The sequence below is a fragment of the Carya illinoinensis genome, chromosome 4 (genome assembly GCF_018687715.1).
Source record: "Carya illinoinensis cultivar Pawnee chromosome 4, C.illinoinensisPawnee_v1, whole genome shotgun sequence".
NCBI lineage: Eukaryota > Viridiplantae > Streptophyta > Magnoliopsida > Fagales > Juglandaceae > Carya > Carya illinoinensis.
In genome coordinates, this window is record NC_056755.1 from 6,339,449 (window position 1) to 6,358,610 (window position 19,162).

The window sequence follows — 19,162 nt, forward strand, 5'->3', positions numbered from 1 at the left end:
TAAACTAGAGGATAATGGTGGGTGGGTTGCATAACCCACTAACCCACTAATGTCTCCACTCATTGTTGTCTCCACTCATTAATGCACAACCCACTAATCCACTAGTGTTTTGTCTCCACTCATAACAATCTCCCACTTGGAGACAAATGAGTCTACATATCTTCATAGCAACCATCACAGCAACTTCAAGTCATGCCTTTAAGTACGGAGGCCAACTGAAGCTACACACAGCTTCAGTTTGTCAGCAGTAACTCCTTTTGTGAGCATGTCTACTGGGTTCTCTGCTCCTCGAATCTTCTCAAGTATCAGTTGTCCACTATCGAGAAGAGATCGGATAAAATGGTATCGCAACTGTATGTGTTTCGTTCTAGAATGAAAGGCTGGATTCTTTGCAAGAAAAATAGCACTCTGACTATCACTGTGCAGAATGCCTTTTTCATTCTTCTTTCCCAATTCCTCCAAGAATGACTGCAACCAAACCATTTCCTTCCCTGCTTCAGTTATAGCAACGTATTCCGCTTCTGTAGTTGAGAGAGCAACAATCTTCTGTAACTTAGAAGCCCACGATACAGCTGTACCACCCAGCGTATACACAAATCTAGTAGTACTTTTTCTGCTGTCAACGTCACCTGCTAAATCAGCGTCTACATATCCCTGTAGCTTTAAACCTGCTTTCGTAAAGCATAGTGACGTATCTGAAGAGCCTTGTAGATATCTCAAAATCCACTTGACTGCTTCCCAATGCTGCTTTCCTGGATTACTCATGTATCTGCTCACAGCTCCCATTGCTTGTGCAATATCTGGCCTTGTACAGACCATGGCATACATAAGACTACCAATAGCAGATGCATAGGGAATTCTGTTCATGCATTCTTGCTCTTCCTCCGTCTTTGGCGACTGATCCTTAGTTAGTCGAAAGTGACTAGCTAAGGGTGTGCTCACTGGTTTCGCCTTGTCCACGTTAAACCTTCTGAGCACCTTCTTCACATACTCCTCCTGCGAGAGCCTCAGAGTATCATTAGCCCTGTCTCTAATAATTCTCATACCAAGGATTTGTTTTGCAGCACCCAAATCCTTCATCTCAAACTGCTTTGACAACTGCTTCTTCAGTTTATTGATCTCCTCGATGCTTGATCCTGCAACGAGCATATCATCCACATACAACAGTAGGATAATATAAGAGTTGTCAAAATTCTTCATATAGCAACAATGGTCAGCCTGTAGTCTTGTAAATCCATTACTGCACATGAAGTTGTCAAACTTTCGGTACCATTGTCGCGGAGCTTGTTTTAAGCCATACAAGCTCTTCTTCAGTTTGCAAACTAGATTCTCTTTTCCCTTCACTGAGAATCCTTGTGGCTGGTGCATATAGATGTCTTCCTCCAAATCACCATGAAGGAATGCAGTCTTCACGTCTAACTGCTCAAGATGTAGATTCTCTGCAGCCACAATTGCCAGCACTAGCCTGATCGTGGTCAACTTTACAACTGGGGAGAAAATATCTGTATAGTCGACACCTTCCTTTTGTTGAAACCCCTTCACGACCATTCTGGATTTGTAGCGCTTGCTACCATTGTGCTCTTCTTTAATTCTGTACACCCATTTATTGTGCAAAGCCTTCTTGCCTTTTGGAAGCTTGGTTAGCTCCCATGTCTGATTTGACATCAGTGACTCCATTTCATCTTGCATGGCTTTCTCCCACTTGATCGAATCTTCAATTTGTAGAGCTTCATCATAACTTTCCGGTTCACCACTATCCGTTAGCAAGATGTAGTATAGAGATGGTGAGAACCGCTGTGGTGGCCTAATTGTCCTTGAAGATCTTCGAATAACAGTGAGTGGTATACGTTGTTCGATCTGTGGATCATCATTCTCTTGATCCTCGTTCTGATCAGTGTTGACTCGAGTAACATCAAAGTCAACAACCTCAGGTTTCTTTGGCTGCTCCTCAGGTTCAGCTTGTGACCTAGCTTTGTACAGAATCTGCTCATTGAAAATCACATTTCTACTTATGATGATTTTGCAATTTTTATCATCTCAAAATCGATAGCCAAATTCTTCATCACCATAACCGATGAAAAAACATTTTCTGGATTTGGCTTCTAACTTGTTACGATCAGTAGAATCTATGTGAACATATGATACACAACCAAAAACTTTCAAATGGGAAAGATTTACCTTCTTTCTGCTCCAGACTTCCTCTGGTAGATCGAACTTTAAGGGAACTGAAGGTCCCCGGTTAATCAAATAGGCTGCAGTGTTAACTGCATCAGCCCAAAAACATTCAGGCAATCCTGAATTCAGCCTCATGCTTCTGGCACGCTCGTTGAGAGTTCTGTTCATGCGTTCAGCTACGCCATTCTGCTGCGGTGTCCTGGGAATAGTCTTTTCAAATCTAATCCCATTTGCAGCACAGAATTCTTTGAACCCTCCATCGATGTACTCTCCGCCATTGTCTGACCTCAGACATTTCAACTTCAAGCCTGTTTCATTTTCAACCATGGCGCTCCACTTCTTGAAAGTGTCAAATGTGTCAGATTTATTTTTCAAAAAATAAACCCATACTTTCCTGCTTGAGTCATCAATAAAAGAAATATAGTACCGCGATCCTCCAAGAGAAGCGACTGGGGATGGCCCCCACAAATCTGTGTGCACCAACTCCAACTTTGTAGACTTTGGAGTTCTGCCATTTTTCAAGAAACTAACCTTTTTCTGTTTCCCAAAAATGCAACCTTCACACATGTCGAAATCAGTTGATTCCAACTTTGGTAACTTCCCCTTGGATAATAGTACTTTCATTCCTTTCTCACTTATGTGACCAAGCCTTTGATGCCATAGGTTGGCATTTGCGTCAAAAATTGCAACAGTATCTCTAATGCTTGAAGTCATGTATAGAGTACCTGTTTTTGTGCCTCGAGCTACTACCATAGCTCCTTTTGTTATCTTCCACGTGCCACCGGTAAATAGTACCGAGTGCCCATCAGTATCAAGTTATCCTACAGAAATCAAGTTCCTCATGAGCTTGGGAACATGTCGCACCTTCTGTAGCAACCATGCACTTCCATTGGGCAGATTGATTTGTACATCTCCCATGCCTTCGATTTCCAACGCTTCACCATCTGCTAAGTACACCTTCCCGAAATCACCAGTGACATAATTCTGCATGATTTCTCGGTGTGCTGTAGTGTGGAATGAGGCTCCTGAATCTAACACCCAAGATTCAATTTGGTTGTCGATTGAAAGGAGTAAGACATCTTGGAGATCTTCTGTTGTGGCATTAGCAGAGTCATGCTCAATCTTCTTCTTTGCTTCCTTGCAATTATTTCTGAAGTGGCCAATCTTGCCACAATTCCAGCACTGTACTTGTTTTCCGGACCTTAATTTGCTTCTACCTCTTCGGGACTTTGACCTGCCCCGATTTGAACTTCTACTAGCTCCTCTACCTCTTGTCTCAAGGTTTAAGGCAGAACTGGAAGTTGATGCTTCTCCTGTATCTCTCCTGCGAACTTCCTCGCTAAGAATGTGGTTCCGGATTTCTTGATACTTCATCTTTGTTTTGCCATAAGAATTGCTAACAGCTGTTCTCATGGCCTCCCAGCTTTTTGGCAATTGAGCCAAAGCAATCAATGCACGTACTTCATCATCAAATTCAATCCCCACTGAAGCTAATTGATTGATGATGGTGTTGAACTCATTCAGATGTTGAATAACTGGAGTTCCTTCTGCCATTCTCAAGTAGAATAGCTTGTACATCAAATGCACTTTGTTATTGGCTGATGGCTGCTCGTACATGTCTGATAGAGCTTTCATCAAATCTGTCGTGGTCTTTTCCTTTCCCACATTGTGTGCAACTGATCTTGACAGTGTTAGTCGAATGACTCCCAACACTTGTCTATCAAGGAGACTTCAATCTTCATTGCTCATGTCATCTGGCTTTCTTCCTAGGAGTGGAAGATGTAGTTTCTTCCCATAGAGATAATCCTCTATCTGCATTCTCCAGTAGCCATAGTCTGTACCGTCAAATTTCTCGATACCAGCACCTTTAGCTTCTTCTCCAGCCATAACTTTACAAATGAATTCAAATTTGAATAAACAAAGATCACCGTTGTGTCCAAAACACTAGAATTAGTTGAAAACGAGTCCGGAATCATCAAAATTGGATCAAAATTGAGTTTAAATAGGCCAAAACAGTTTCGGCCAACCAGAGTGCGACAAGTGGCAGTCAAACGGCTCGGCTCCAGTCAACGGCTCGGCTCCAGTCAAACTGCTCGGCTCCAGTAAAACGGCTCGGCTCCAGTCAACGGCTCGGCTCGGCTCGGCTTGGCTCGGCTCAGTCTTGGGTGCGCGTGGGGACACGTGAGTTGCAGTATATGCACGCGCCAATCTTCTCGGGGCACGTGTGGGCTCCTCCGACCTCCGTTTCCGATTCCGTTTGCGGCAACAGATTCGTCTTGATGCAAGGAACACCCTGGAGTTGTCAAAAATTGATTTTGAGCAACTTGAATTTTTACCGTAGAAATGAATAGTACCTCACTAAGTAAGTTCCCAGGAAAGATTGGAGGGTCACAATGGACACACTTAAAATTTCCAATCTCCTAGACAGAACCTCCTTAGACTGTACGTATCCACACTACCACACCAAAACTCCACCCTACAAACAGAACCTAGTGGCTCTGATACCAGTTGTTGGGGACTGGTCGGAGACAGAGATGAAACTAAATGAAAGGAGAGATAAAATTTAACGTGGTTCGGCAATTGCCTACGTCCACAGCTGCTGTGATTTCACTACGAAATGATTTTTACAACAAATTCTCTCTCTCTGTAAACTCTCTCTTCTCACCCACTTGCATTCACTCTTCTTTCTTCTGCACACACCCTTCTCTTCTTGATGTCTTCTGCACAATTAAGCTCTCCTATTTATAGGAGAGCAATCCGTGGGTTGCATCAATTAATGCACTAGAGGATTGATTAAACTATGGAAGTGGGTTGATTAAACTAGAGGATAATGGTGGGTGGGTTGCATAACCCACTAACCCACTAATGTCTCCACTCATTGTTGTCTCCACTCATTAATGCACAACCCACTAATCCACTAGTGTTTTGTCTCCACTCATAACAGACGATCCCAAAAAAATGTTTCCTTGATATATTGAATTAATCGACGATCGAGGAGGGACTTACGGTCCTTGTCGAGGCAGAGCTTGGTGATTACCACCTTGGATGAATTGATGCCGACGTTGATAGTGGACCAGTTCACCTTCTCACGGGTGATATGCTCGATGTGTATGACCCACGTCCGACGATAGACATGGACCACCTTGCTACCATGACCCTTGTACGGAAATGGTGAACTCAGAGGACTTTTCTTACACGGTGTTGGAATGATGAAGCCACACGGTTTCGGAGTGATGGAGCCACACTGTGTGGGCAGATGGTCAGGTCGACGCAAGGAGATTAGCGAAGGGAGTTGAGGAGAGAATGTGGGGAAGGGAATGAAGAAGTGAAACAGCACGCAGGGGGGGTGAGAATTTGAAATCAACCAAGAAGGACAAAATCGCACGTTTTCAGATTTAAATAAATAAATAAATAAATAAAAGTCACGTGAACTGGAGTGCAGAGGTTGAGCTACAAGAAGAGGTTGTATTTCCACTATTTTTTTATGGGCTAACAGACTTTTTTTTTTGGGAGTTCTCTCTCTCTCTTCCAACATCAGACTGTAATCTCTTCCCTTCCATTCTTGGATTGTTGACCACTGATGCAAACAGGCCTTCCTTTACATAAAAAGAGATTAATTAGCACCACTTTAAGACTCTTTTGAATTGTAATGTTTTGATTGACTTTTAATTATCTTCTAATAGTTCTGTTTGGATTTGAAAAATATATCATTTTATCTTATTTTATCATTATAATTTTTTTAAATTTTTATATAAAATATAATAAATAATTTAATTTTTTATTTATTAAAATATAAATAATATTCTAATAATATTTTATTTAATTTTTATCTTTCATATAAAACTATCTCATCTCTGGATCCAAATTAACCCTAAATCCACTTTATTTTGATAGCAAAGGTCATATTCCATAAGAGAAAATCCGAAGACAAACCCATCTAATTTTAGAAGAAAATCAGCCCTCCAATGGAACCCGCCATGTAAGCATTATTATTATTATTATTATTATTATTTTATCACCATTACCATGCATTTGCTACACCTGAATGGTAACCAGTGTCTCGCTTTCTTCCTATTCGAACTGAAACTCATCCTCACCACACTCCATCCCAACCCAAACTCGACGGCACCCCACTCATCCCCAACGGTAGAGAACACGACAACCGCATCTCGAAAGAGCTTCATCTCACAAACCCACCCTCCCAGAGCCCCATCGACAGTCTTCTGATCGACGTGGTGGCCTCCCCTCTCTCGCTTAATCTTGGGATTACTTTTGCATTCCCAATTTGAAGTTGTTTGAGTGGATAAGATAGCATCTCTCCATTTCCACTTTAATCCATGTGCTTTTAGTGAAATCGAAGGCGGCTGAGCTTCATTCTCTATTTATTCTCTTTCATTAGCTTCTTCCAAGTAATTTTTTTTCTTTTTGATCTTTTTAACTAGAAAGCTTATGTGGATTTGATACTAGGTCTCTCCCTCTTGAAGTATCAATAAGTGACAAAGTCAAACTCACTTCGTATTGTTACTGTTTCTTGTTAATTTGTGTTGGTTACCATTGTTGATGAATTTTCTTCACGTAGTTGGGTTTGGTCTAAAGGTGGGGCATTTGCTTTTAACGTTATGTTGCTGGAATATTGTGTCTGTAATTTCTATGATCTGGATTGTGTTTAGATTGTTTCGCATGGGAAAACTCTTTAGTTGCAGGGGTAGAATGGGTTTGTAAGTAGGGAAGAAGGTTTTTGTTTAGATGGATTTTAATCAAGTGCAAAATGAACAGATGATGAATTGTTATTTATGCAAATTTCTTATGTGTCTTTACATAAGTGGAGGGTTGTTTTTTTCACATCTTCAGATGGGCTGGTCTGAAGTGTTTCTCATTCTATAAAGAGATGATCAAAATAAAAGAGAACACAAAAATTCGAGCTTACTCCACATTATTGCTAGTTTGATCAAGTTAGGTATTTTCATTAAGGTTCCGTTTGAATTCATAGTTGATTTCAACTTATCAAATTTTATCTAATTATTACAATTTTTTCAAATTCTCATACAAAATATAATCGATTCAACTTTTTCAAATCTCTAAACACTAATAATATTAAAAAAATAATAATATTTTAACAATATTTTATTCAACTTTAACTTTTATCTCAACTCATTATTTAAACCTCACCTAAAGTTCTTGCATCTATAAAATTTATATATGTGACAAACTTAATTTGAGCGGTGTCATCACTCAAAGAAATGTAATAAGAGATCAAATCAAATAAGCGATATATATAGCAAAATAATATTTACAATCATAAAGTGAGCAAATGTTGTTTATTCTTTTATTTTTAAATGAGTAAATATATGATTTACATACAAAAAAAATTAATTTTTTAACCGTAAATCACACTTTTTTTTCAAATTAAATGAATGAATGGTAGTTCCATAACTCATCATTTATATCTAACATTACTCACATATATACACTCCTAAAGTCAAGTGTAAAAAAAAAGCCTTCCGTTTCTTTTTAGAAAGAGAAGTTCTAACTTCTCTCTAGAAAAACAAATCTTTTCGTTTGTTTTTGCCGGAGAGGAAGGTGTGAGTTCCGGCTCTACCTTTCTCTCCATCTCGTTTTCTTTTTCCGTTCATTTTCAACTACTTATATGTAAATATGCTTATATGGTAGTGTTTTTCTATCGGTTCGGATTTTATCAGATCTGCAGCTTTCTAGCCATGAATAGTCGACACGCACTCCACCATCACGTTCGCCTTCCGCCGATCTACTGGAACGACGCAGAACCGCACCAAAAAAGTCTGCGCGTGGCCCTCACGCGCGGCTTGTTTCCGCGCATGTCGTTCACGCACCGCCGCTCTCCGACAGCTGCGCCGGCTACACGCGCCATACCAGCAGACTCCCCGGCCTCCGATCCTTCAGATTGGCTCGACCTCTTATCTTTTCAACCGGCGCGTGGTCTTCATGCGCCACTTCAGAGGCGCTATTTGGCTTTTCGGCAACTGCTTTTCTGCCCCTCCGATACCAATTCATCCGAAGTTTTTCTTTCCCTAACCGGTGATCTTGTGAAAGAGACTAAGGACTTCACCAACAAATACTTCAAGGCTTTCAACTACAGTACTTCTGCTTGCACCGCTTTTGGTAGTGGCTTACCTTCAAAATGTCTTTTAAGACGATACCCTCTTTGTAGGGTTTGGGTAGAGACTAAGAAATTAGTTTCAAAACCTTTTTTTTTTTTTTTCCACCTCTTTTGTATTGTGGTTGTTTGCTTTGAAGAATTTGTTGGGAAACCCACCCTCTCTAACTTGTATCATCTTTTATTTCAATGTTATATGCTTGCTTAGAAAAAAAAAAAAAAAAAACACTCCTAAAGTCAACACACAATTCAAGCGAGATAAGTGTAATCTATTTCATAAATATCACCATGTCTAGCTCACATCAAAACCCATACGTACCAAAGACGCTGTGATCAATTTATTTGCATAATTTATGCGATTTGTCTAGTGACATATCATGTGCATATCACTCCGTCTTGTACAGATGCAATTGATACCATAAATAAGAGCTCATGGTCTCCATTTTATTTTCTTTCCATATATGGGGACCCGGCTAGCTACTTGCAGAAACTGCCAGATAAAACGAAAGGACGTCAAAAGGGTGGAGTTTGCCTTCTCTGACTGCCGGCAAGATTTGCAATCTACAGAGAGCCCCATGTCAACAAGCATTAATCCACACACCAAATGCTTCTGCTATTTATTACTGCACCTCTAGTCCTGTACTCTCACCCACCAACTACTTGTTCAAAGAACCAAGCCATACACGTTGGACTAGTTTGATTACGTCAAATCAAAATCTCTTATTTTATTTTATATAATTATTATAATTTTTTTATAAAATATAATAAATAATTTAATTTTTTAAAATCTTAAAATAAAATTAATATTAAAAAATATATTATAACAATATTTTATTTAACTTCTAATAAAATATCTTATCTTATCTAATTTAAACTGTATAAAGAAAAATTTATATTTGGTAAATGAAATTCCTCCTGCTTTATTATTATTTCATATTATTTATAAATAATTCGCTATTATTTATAAATTATTTAATAATTTTTTATACGTGCTCTGCACATTTGCTTAGTTGTGTTTTTTATTGTCTTATACAAAAATTTCTTCAAAGCAAATTTGAACAAAAAAATAAAAATACAAACAAAATTTTGTTTTTTTCATGATTGTTGTAGTTCTCAGCTATAATGCACAGGGCCAATAGAATTTTGTTGATTGAATATTTCTAGATCTGCAGCAAGTTGAATCATCAACTATTTTTCTGAAACTTGTACTACAACAGTCTCTATAAACGGCAGATGCTCTTATATGTTATATATTTAATGAGATTAGAGAATGAATAAATGTGGAAATAATTAATTTACAAAAAAAGCAAAATAAAAAAATAATTAGTATTTTATTATAATTTAAAGTTGAAATATTTTATGTATAGTATAGAAACTGTAGGAATGAAAAAATTTATTTTATGAATTTTAAGTTGTGAAATTTATTTTGATGTGTTTTATTGGTATTAATTATTTTTTTTACATTTAAATTGATCTTTACTTTAAATTAGTTTAATGTTGGACTTTAATTATTTTATTTTATTAATATTGAATTGTGGTGTTTTTATTTGGCTCTTATTTATTTTTTTATTGTGCATTTTTCTTTTTACGTGTATTTATATGGAAAGATTATTTTATTTATTATGGTTTATGACTCTTTTATTTTAAATTTAACGTATTATTCGTTGGGTTCATTTATGATTTTAAGTCGTATAAATTATTTTAATGTACTTTCTTGTTATTAATTATTATTTCGCATTTAAATTACTCTATGCTTTAAATATTCTATTGTTAGATTTTAAATATTTTACTTTATTAATATAGAGTTGTAGTGTTTTTACTTGGCTTTTAATTATTTTTATTGTACCTTTTTACTTTCTTAGAACCTTATTTTCTGAGTGGGCTTTATTTCAGGAGTTTTACTATATACAAACACAGTTGCGTACTAATCTGTGTATTAATACTGATTTATTCATACTTAAAATTTAGATTAACACTGTTTTTAATAAAATCTACTTTTTGACCAATCACATCATATTGGTGCACAAATTAATACACAATTGTGTTTGCAACTATATTTTTCCTTATTTCAGTGGATTTTTATTGTGATTTGGACCAAATTCCCTTCAAACCTAGGCCATCCCGTAGCACTTAAACCCGGCCCAGTGGATCCCTCCAAAACGGCATCGTTTAGAAGACATGAGGGCTCCTTTTTCTTCCTCTTTCTTCTTCTCTCCTGTGCCGTTTCCCTTTTCTTCTTCATTCCCGTTGCTTTCTTCCACGGCTGGCCGATTCATCTCTATTTCGTGTATTGCATTCTTTCATTTTCCTTTAGTTGGTTATTTATTTATTCTCTTGTATTTTGTTTTTTTTTCCCCCCACTGCAAACCGATCTCTCTCTCTCTCTCTCTCTCTCTCTCTCTCTCTCTCTCTCTCTCTCTCTCTCTCTCTCTATGTTGTTTTTATTTCATGATTTCTTCTTCATTGTTGCAAGTTTGGCTGAGTTCCTTATGTGCTCATGTTCTCTTCTTTGTTTCTTGTTTATCTCCTTTTTATTGTGGTGTAAAACCTACACGGCCTCGCTGTAGATTGTGTTGCATCGCTCCTCGTATGACACAACGATGTCGTTTTCATCCTTCTCAGTTGTGGGATCTCTGGTGGTGGGACAGACCGTATGAAAGCGAAGTTCAGATTCTTGAAGAAATGGTGTTTTTTCACGTCGGCGACTCTGCGTTTCAATCCTAAGCGTTGAACCGGGTCTTTGTCCACCAATCAATGTCGTTCCTGTGCAATCTACCGGATGCGACCTCCGGTACCACGTATTCGTGGGTTCCGAAGAAGGAACACGACCAGACATCTATCGGCTCAACCACGAAAAGCCAGTTGGAAGTTAGGGTTTGCACCTTGCGTGACCGAAACAGCCTGTTGGGGAAGCAGGAGAAGGCGGTGTGCACGACGTGGTTGTACGACGGTATTCGTGTGGTCGATGGAGCCGGGGAGGAAGATGGGGATTCGACAGCTGCGATCGCACCAAAACAGCTATGTTTTGTACGGAATGTCAAGTAATGTAAATCTTTACACGGAATATAAAACAGTGTAAATTTTTATGTATACGGAAATAAAAATAGAATTAGAATTTACTGTTTATTCATGTAATAATGTGATAAACATTTATTATTATAGAAATATGCGTATATATATCGCTTTAATTTATTGTATTTGTCCCAATCAATTAATGTTGTCGACTATACACAGATATTTAATTTTATATCATCTTTGTCTCTTATTATATTATACGTCGAGATATATAGAGTGCATGCCAAATTATCAACCATGCTGGCCTGCCTCTCAGTTCTGGAGCGTACGGAATCTTTTTCCAGCTCAGACGTATCTGTATTGGATAGACATCCACTAGATATATAAAAAGCTATCAACTGACAATTAATCAGAATAAAAATGTTAATCAGTTTACATTTAGAAACTCAAACTCATAAAATCAAAGAGGTTTAGACATATATGTGCATATCTTAGATTGATATTACCGTACATAAAATATATTTATAATATTCTAATATACACGTACGATGATATGATTTTTTTTTTTATCATATTTAATTTATTGTATAAATCAATAATCAATATCAAAAGAGTCGACGGCAATGACAAGACGTGATTTTCTTACCTATATGTAATCATATTAAGAGGTTATTTAAGTACTTGAATGAGATGATTTTAAATGAAAATTAAAAGTTGAATAAAATATTATTAGAATATTATATTTTAATATTATTATTATTTTAAAATTTAAATTAAAACTTGAAAAAGTTAAATTTTTTATTATATTTTATATAAAAATTTAAAAAAAATTATAATGATGAGACGAGATAGATTGGATAGTAAGAAGTGTTGAGAAGAATTATAAATAGTAATAAAAAAAAATAATAGAATATTGGATAGTAATAAAAAATAATGAATAATAATAAAAAGTATGTAAAAAGTAATAATAAAATAATAAACAATAGTGAAATATTCTCAATACCCAAATCTAACCTCAGAATATTTCTCAATTCAAGCTACTCTTAATTTTCTAGTTACGGAGAACCATGCAATAGGAATTGGCGGGAAGATACATATGTTTTACAAAGTCAAATTTAAGCCCTTAAACTCAAGTTTCATCGAGAAACTATTGTGAGTTAATAGGATTGCAAGCACGTGTGTGAGATAAATTCGCACGACCTCACAATAGTTGACAAATAACTGCAAGCATGTGTGTGAGTTTTATCGAATTCGATAAATGAGACCTAGATAGCCTCTGAATTATTGTGAGATCTTATCGAAGTTATAATCGAATTCAATAAATGAGATAATTTGTGAACTATTATGAGTTCTTATCGAAATTTTAATCGAATTTAATTTTAAATAATAAATATTTTTATTTTTTAAAATAATTATACATTATTTATACACTACACAATTATATATAAAATTATTCTTAAGCCACACACATGCTTGCAGTTACTGCAGGTCTAGCAAGACAACCAACTGCAGCTGGCCCAGCACGCCAAATTGTGCAGTTATTAGGACTGCAGGTCTAGCACGACAACCAACTGCAGCCGGCCCAGCACGCCAAATTGGTAAACCGATCGACCTGCATTCACGGCATGCAGACTCCACTCTCATTTGTTTTAAAATAAACCCTTCTCTGTTTTCAAAACACCATTATCACTTCCTTCTCTACCACCTTTCTATCTCTCTAACTCTCTCTGAAATGGAGTATTTGTCTAAGCTCAGACATGACCCTCTTCTCAATACCACTAGCATTACTCTCCCATCCAGTCTCCTCTCAAAGCATCTTCATTCAAATTTCACAGAACTTCTAAGATTTACCTCTTTCCTAATATCCATCGCAGCTTTCTTCATCTTTCATAAATCGAAACCCATTCTCTACTTACTCTTCCTGTTCTCTTGTTTCATCTTCCTCAAACGCTTGATCCTCTCAAAAGCTGCTCCTGTTTATTTAGTTGACTTCTCATGTCTCAGGCCACCAAGCTTCTGCAGAGTCCCCTTCTCTACCTTCATTGAAAATGTTTCCATGTTTCAATGTTTTGACTCCGAAAGTATCTCTTTCATGGCCAAACTACTCACTTCTTCAGGACTAAGTGAAGAAACCTTTTTGCCCCCAGCTTTACAATACATTCCACCAAACACCCACCTGCAAGAATCCATCCAAGAAGTGCATATGGTGCTTTTCCCTGTCATGGAAGACCTTCTGTCCAAAACTAGACTCTCCCCATGTGATATAGATATTCTCATCGTAAATTGTAGTGGTTTTTGCCCCTCACCTTCGCTTTCCTCCATCATCATAAACAAATACTCCTTGAGAAGTGATATTAAGAGCTACACCCTCTCTGGAATGGGATGCAGCGCAAGCGCCATCGGAGTTGATTTGGCTCGAAGTCTTCTGAGAATTCACAAAAACTCTAACGCCGTTGTTATCAGCACTGAAATCTTATCTACTGGTTGGTACTCAGGCAACGAGAGGTCCAAGTTGATCCTTAACTGCCTCTTCAGAATGGGAAGTGCGGCCATTTTGCTTTCCAATAAAAAGGAAGCAAAGAAGTCTTCAAAATACAAACTGTCTCGAACAGTGAGGACTCAAAATGCCTTTGACGACCAGGCTCATTTTTCAGCAGTTCGCGAGGAGGACTCCAAGGGAAACCTGGGGTTTACAATAAATCAAAATGTACTACAAGTCGTCGGAGAAACTCTCAGATCAAACGTCACCGTTCTTGGTTCCTCAATCTTGCCATTCTCGGAGAAACTTTGGCTTGTTTTTTCCATCTTACGGAAAACATTTATCGACAAATCCAGTGAAATCTACGTGCCAAACTTTAAGACTGTGATACAGCATTTTTGCTTGCCAACTTCAGGAAGGGCAATGATAAGGGATATAGGGAAGGGGTTAAAGCTTGGAGACAAAGACATAGAGCCTGCATTGATGACACTGCACAGGTTTGGGAACCAGTCTTCTTCTTCATTGTGGTATGAGCTAGCTTACTTGGAAGCCAAAGTTAGGGTGAAGAAAGGTGACAAGGTTTGGCAACTAGGGCTAGGGAGTGGGCTAAAGTGCAGCAGTCTGGTTTGGGAGTGCATAAGGCCCATAGTGGGGGAGTCCAAGAAGGGCCCATGGGCTGACTGTATCTCTTGTTATCCAATCCCCACTGTTGACAAAGGGATTTAGCAGATTTATACTAGTCTTATGCAAGTTGTTTGAAAAAATAACAAGAAAAATCCGAGAAATTTTACTTTATTTTCTGATAGATTCTGTTTTTTTAAATACTTGTAGGAGATTTGCATGGGTTAAACCTTTGAATTTTCGTTTATGGGTCAGTATTAATTCATCATTTTGTTTTGCTACGCTTTGATATTGAGATGAATTGAATTGTAAATATTAATATTTTGTAGGTCTTTTTAAGATAGATTTAATTTTTTTAGATTGAGATGAGATTAATTTTTTAAATTAAAATATATGAAATATGTTAAGATAAATTTAATTTTTTTATAAAAAAAATTTTAAAAAATAATAAATCTTAATTTAAGAGAAATGAAATTAGATTCAACAATCAAACACAACTTAAATTGTAATGGTCCCATGCAAAGATCCAGGTCAGCAATTTATGCATCAGTGGGGATCCAGTCCAGGTGTGATCTACTTCTTAAGAGAGTGGTGGCCACCAGCTGGTGGGGTTTAGGTTCATTGGAATTTGGGAATAATTGACGAGTTAAATATATATATAATATTTACTCTCTATATATTATACATTATATTTATATTTATTTTTAATTTTTATAATTTATTATTTTTAAATTAATTTAAATTTTTTTATTTATTATTTATATATTATATGTTTAAAAAGAAAAAAAAAATTATATATAATATGTGATATGAAAATAAAAAATAAAATTTTTCTTTAAATTTATGTTTGAACAAGTACATTTTGCCACAGCTGAAATTGGGGTCAGATACGGAGATCTTATTCAATTACTTTGAATGAGTTAGGTATGTATTGTTGAGTAGGCCATTAATATGAGCATGCTTCAGCTGCTCTCCATATTAATTTCAGATGGGGGATTGGGTAGCTCCTCGGCATTGATGACATTTGTTGACTTGGGAACTTGGTTTTAAAGCTTTTCAGATTTTCCCAGAGCCAAAGTTTCAAAAGGTGTCACTTCAACCCTGTCTTGAATATTGACCTTGAAGATGACGAACACTTCGATCTGACAAAACTGACAGTGATAAAGTTTGAAATGCTTCATAACTTTGAAATGAATAATATTTGTTAAAATTTAAACACATTAAATGCAAAGAATGATGGCAGAGTAGACTGACACAAGGAGTTAAATTATAAAATTATTTTTTGTGATAATCACATTATATTGTTATTAAACTATTGCTAACTCTTGCCACCTGTGCTCTTTCCTTTCCAAAATCACTTGGCTGAACAAAAGTTATTGTGCAACTCATCGCTTTTATGTAATACATCATGAGTTTGGGTGCACCTAATGCTGAACAAAACCAATAATGCTGGAGTGTGCACATGGTTTCAAAAGCTGAGCATTATTGGTTCAATGCGCCTTGGAACTACCCTTTAGAAGGAATTGATTCTCCCTTTCATATTTTTTGGACTCGTCTCATCCAATTGTCACCATTGATAATAGGGAAATGCTATGTGCACAGATAATGTGCATCGACTGTGTGGATTTTTTTTTTAATATTAAAAAAACATAAAATGCACAATGGTGCACATTTTCGGTGCCCGTAGAGGGACCCTTGATCATATATACCCATGATTGATCTTATTTTTTCGATCAATTCTAAAGCCTCGTTTAGTTATATAGATGAGATAAAATAGAAATTTTATGAATAGTAATGATATAATTTATAAATAATAGTAAAATTGTTTGAGTTAAGATTTTTATGAGATTTTAAAAAATAAGAAAAAAATTGATAAAAAAATTATGAAGTTAAAAGAATGTTAGAAATATTATTTTTGGTTTGAGATTTGAAAAAATTGATTTTTATTTTTATTTTTGTATTTTATTTGAAAATTTAGAAAAATTGTAAGATTGAAAAAAAAATATTTGTGTGTGAATGGTATTTAAATGTTAAAATGAAATGAGATAGTTTAAAAAGTCTATGAAATCAAATCAAGCGCCAGATAATTCCATATGAAACCATCTAATTAATTGTAAAATAGAAAATACACATATAATTAACTTATAACTATTTCAAAATTCTATATTAAAATATTATGTTTTTTTAAAAAAATTAAACACATCAAAGTCGAAGAAATTTAAAAGAAACTAGTATTTCTTAAGCAATTATGTAAAAGTGGGGTAATAATTGGATGTTTATCCTTTTTTATAGTGAAAGATTTGGAAGAACACTTCCATGGAGCGAAAAAGAAAAACTTGTAAGTGATCAAGAGGATCGGAACCAGAGTACTAACCAGTAACTGCTACCTCTAATTCTTCTTCAACAAGAACAACCAACCCTTTATTGCCTGCACATGATGACACACACACCCTGTATCCGAGTCACTGTTCAAAATTATTCTTCTTGCTTGCACAAAATTGCCAGAAAATCCAGTAAAATGGGTTTATTTGATCCTAACTGTCTATCTGTTCTTCAATTTAGTCGTCTCTGCAGACGCCCAATTAGCGAAGAAGACATATATTGTCCAGATGGACAAGTCGGCAATGCCAAATTCTTTTACCAATCACCTCGAATGGTAAACGCCGTAAGTAATATCAGTTTTGTTCATACCTGAAAAACAAGGCGATGCAGAAGATGAAGATGGGATTATTTACAGTTACCAGGCTGCCCTTCATGGAGTTGCTGCTCGGTTGAGCAAAGGAGCTGAGAGGCTAGAGGTAGAAGGTGGCGTAGTGAGAAGAAGTATCAGGTGCACAGCACAAGGAGTCCCATGTTCCTTGGGCTAGAACCAGAGGATAGCACTAGCGTCTGGTCTCAAAATCTGTCGGACCATGATGCCATAGTTGGAGTGCTCCACACCAGCATTTGGCCGAGAGTGAGAGTTCAACAATGCAGGCATGACACCGGTGCCTGCTCGTTGGAAAGGAACACGTGAGACGGAGAAACGTCACTGTAACAGAAAGATTGTGGGTGCTTGAGTGTTCTACCTCGGTTATCAAGCTGCTATTGGGGAAATTAACGAGCAAACTGAGTATAAATTAATCACCTAGAGATCAAGATGGGCAATGAACTCACACTGCAGCCACAGTTGCTCGCTCTCCAGTGCGTGGTGCAAACCTTCAGGGATATGCACATGGGACGGCCGGAGGAGTGGCGCCAGGTGCGAGAGTCGGCGGTTGATAGAGGGGTGCCTTTGCTTGGGTATTCTTTCGGCGGTTGATAGAGCTCTGGTTGATGGAGTGGATGTTTTGACAACATCTTTGGGCGGCGGAGCGTCTTCGCACTACCTAGACAGTTTGTCCATCGCAGCTTTTGGGGCAATGGAGATTGGTGGGTGTTTATGTTTCGAGCTCAGCCGGAAATGGAGGCCCTGTCAGCCTTACAAATGTGTCTCCCTGGATTAAAATAGTTGGTGCCAGCACCATGGATAGAGATTTCCCAGTCACGGTTAAGTTGTGAAGTGGAACAACTTTGAGGGAAGTTTCACTCGGTGAGCGATGCTCTCAATGAATAAGCAATACCCCAGTTGTCTATATAGTAACTCAACCAGCCCGGACTTCGGCTCCTTGTGTTTGGAGGGAACTTTGGATCGGCCTCTGGTTGCCGGAAAGATTGTGAAATGTTAACGAGGCATGAGTCCCCGTGTGCAGAAGGGTCAGGTGGTGAAAGACGCAGGAGGGATTGGAATGATTCTTGCAAACACTGCCGCCAATGGAGAAGCGTTGGTTGCAGATTGTCACCTTCTTCCGGCAGTTGCAGTTGGGGAAACAGAAGGGAGGTCACTCAAGCATTACGTGTTAACAAATCCAAACACGACTGCAAATCTAGCATTTCTTGGTACTTGGCAAGGGATTCAACATCTCTGGTGGTGGCAGCATTTTCATCTATGAAATAAAGATTGGATTTTGTAATTTGGCGGAATAATATCCTTGTGTATTCCTCGTATACAAATAGAATTAAAACCTATGTTCATTTTAGATTTGATAAGCTATGCTGACAACTAACAAGGATAAGAACACGTTGTTATTTTAAGTGCTGTTGCAGATATCTCTTTCTCACTCTTTTGTGGTTAACCAGAACACTTCAACTAAGGTATCTCTAAGCACTGCTGGGTCGTTTCTTTAACCTTCTAGAGGACCGAATTTTCTCACCCTGAAGTTCTGAAGCCTGATGTGCTGGTCCCTGAGGTGAACATTATTTATGCTTGGACCGGAGAAACAGGTCCATCAGGTTTACTGACAGATTGCCTGATTGTGAAGTTCAGCTTACCGTCTGGAACATCAATGTCATGCCCTCATGTGGGCCTAGCAGCAATAAAATCTGCCTTGATGACAAAAGCTTATGTTCATGATAACGCCCACGCTCCTCTAAGAGATGCCTCAATAGTTGCACCTTGAAACTCATATGATCATGGTGCCGGACACATTAACCCAATAAAGGCGCTTAACCCAGGTTTGATTTATGACATTGAGGCACGGGATTACTTTGAATTGATCCTCTGCACGGAGAAGCTGATGTAAGATGCTGTTGCCAAGGTGTTGAGTGGCTGTGGTGTAGGTGATGACACTGCGTGTGGTTTGTAAGGCTAAACGATAGAAGGTTTTTAAGAGTTTTACTACATACAAGTAAAGTCGCGTACTAATCTACATATTAATACT

General features: G+C 37.4%; 1 protein-coding gene and 1 pseudogene across 1 annotated transcript; both read left to right on the plus strand.

The window, feature by feature from the left end:
• The first annotated feature begins 12,952 nt into the window (after positions 1-12,952).
• Positions 12,953-14,607, plus strand: LOC122306813 (3-ketoacyl-CoA synthase 5-like). Its single transcript, XM_043119331.1, has one exon. The coding sequence runs from the start codon at positions 13,056-13,058 to the stop codon at positions 14,526-14,528; it is 1,473 nt and encodes a 490-aa protein (XP_042975265.1). The 5' UTR covers positions 12,953-13,055; the 3' UTR covers positions 14,529-14,607.
• A 2,257-nt stretch (positions 14,608-16,864) lies between these two features.
• On the plus strand, positions 16,865-18,536 carry LOC122306814 (annotated as a pseudogene).
• Positions 18,537-19,162: the final 626 nt, after the last annotated feature.

What these genes read in the sequence shown, in the direction of transcription:
- LOC122306813 (XM_043119331.1), top strand. Translation starts at nt 13,056, where the DNA reads ATGGAGTATTTGTCTAAGCTCAGACATGACCCTCTTCTCAATACCACT.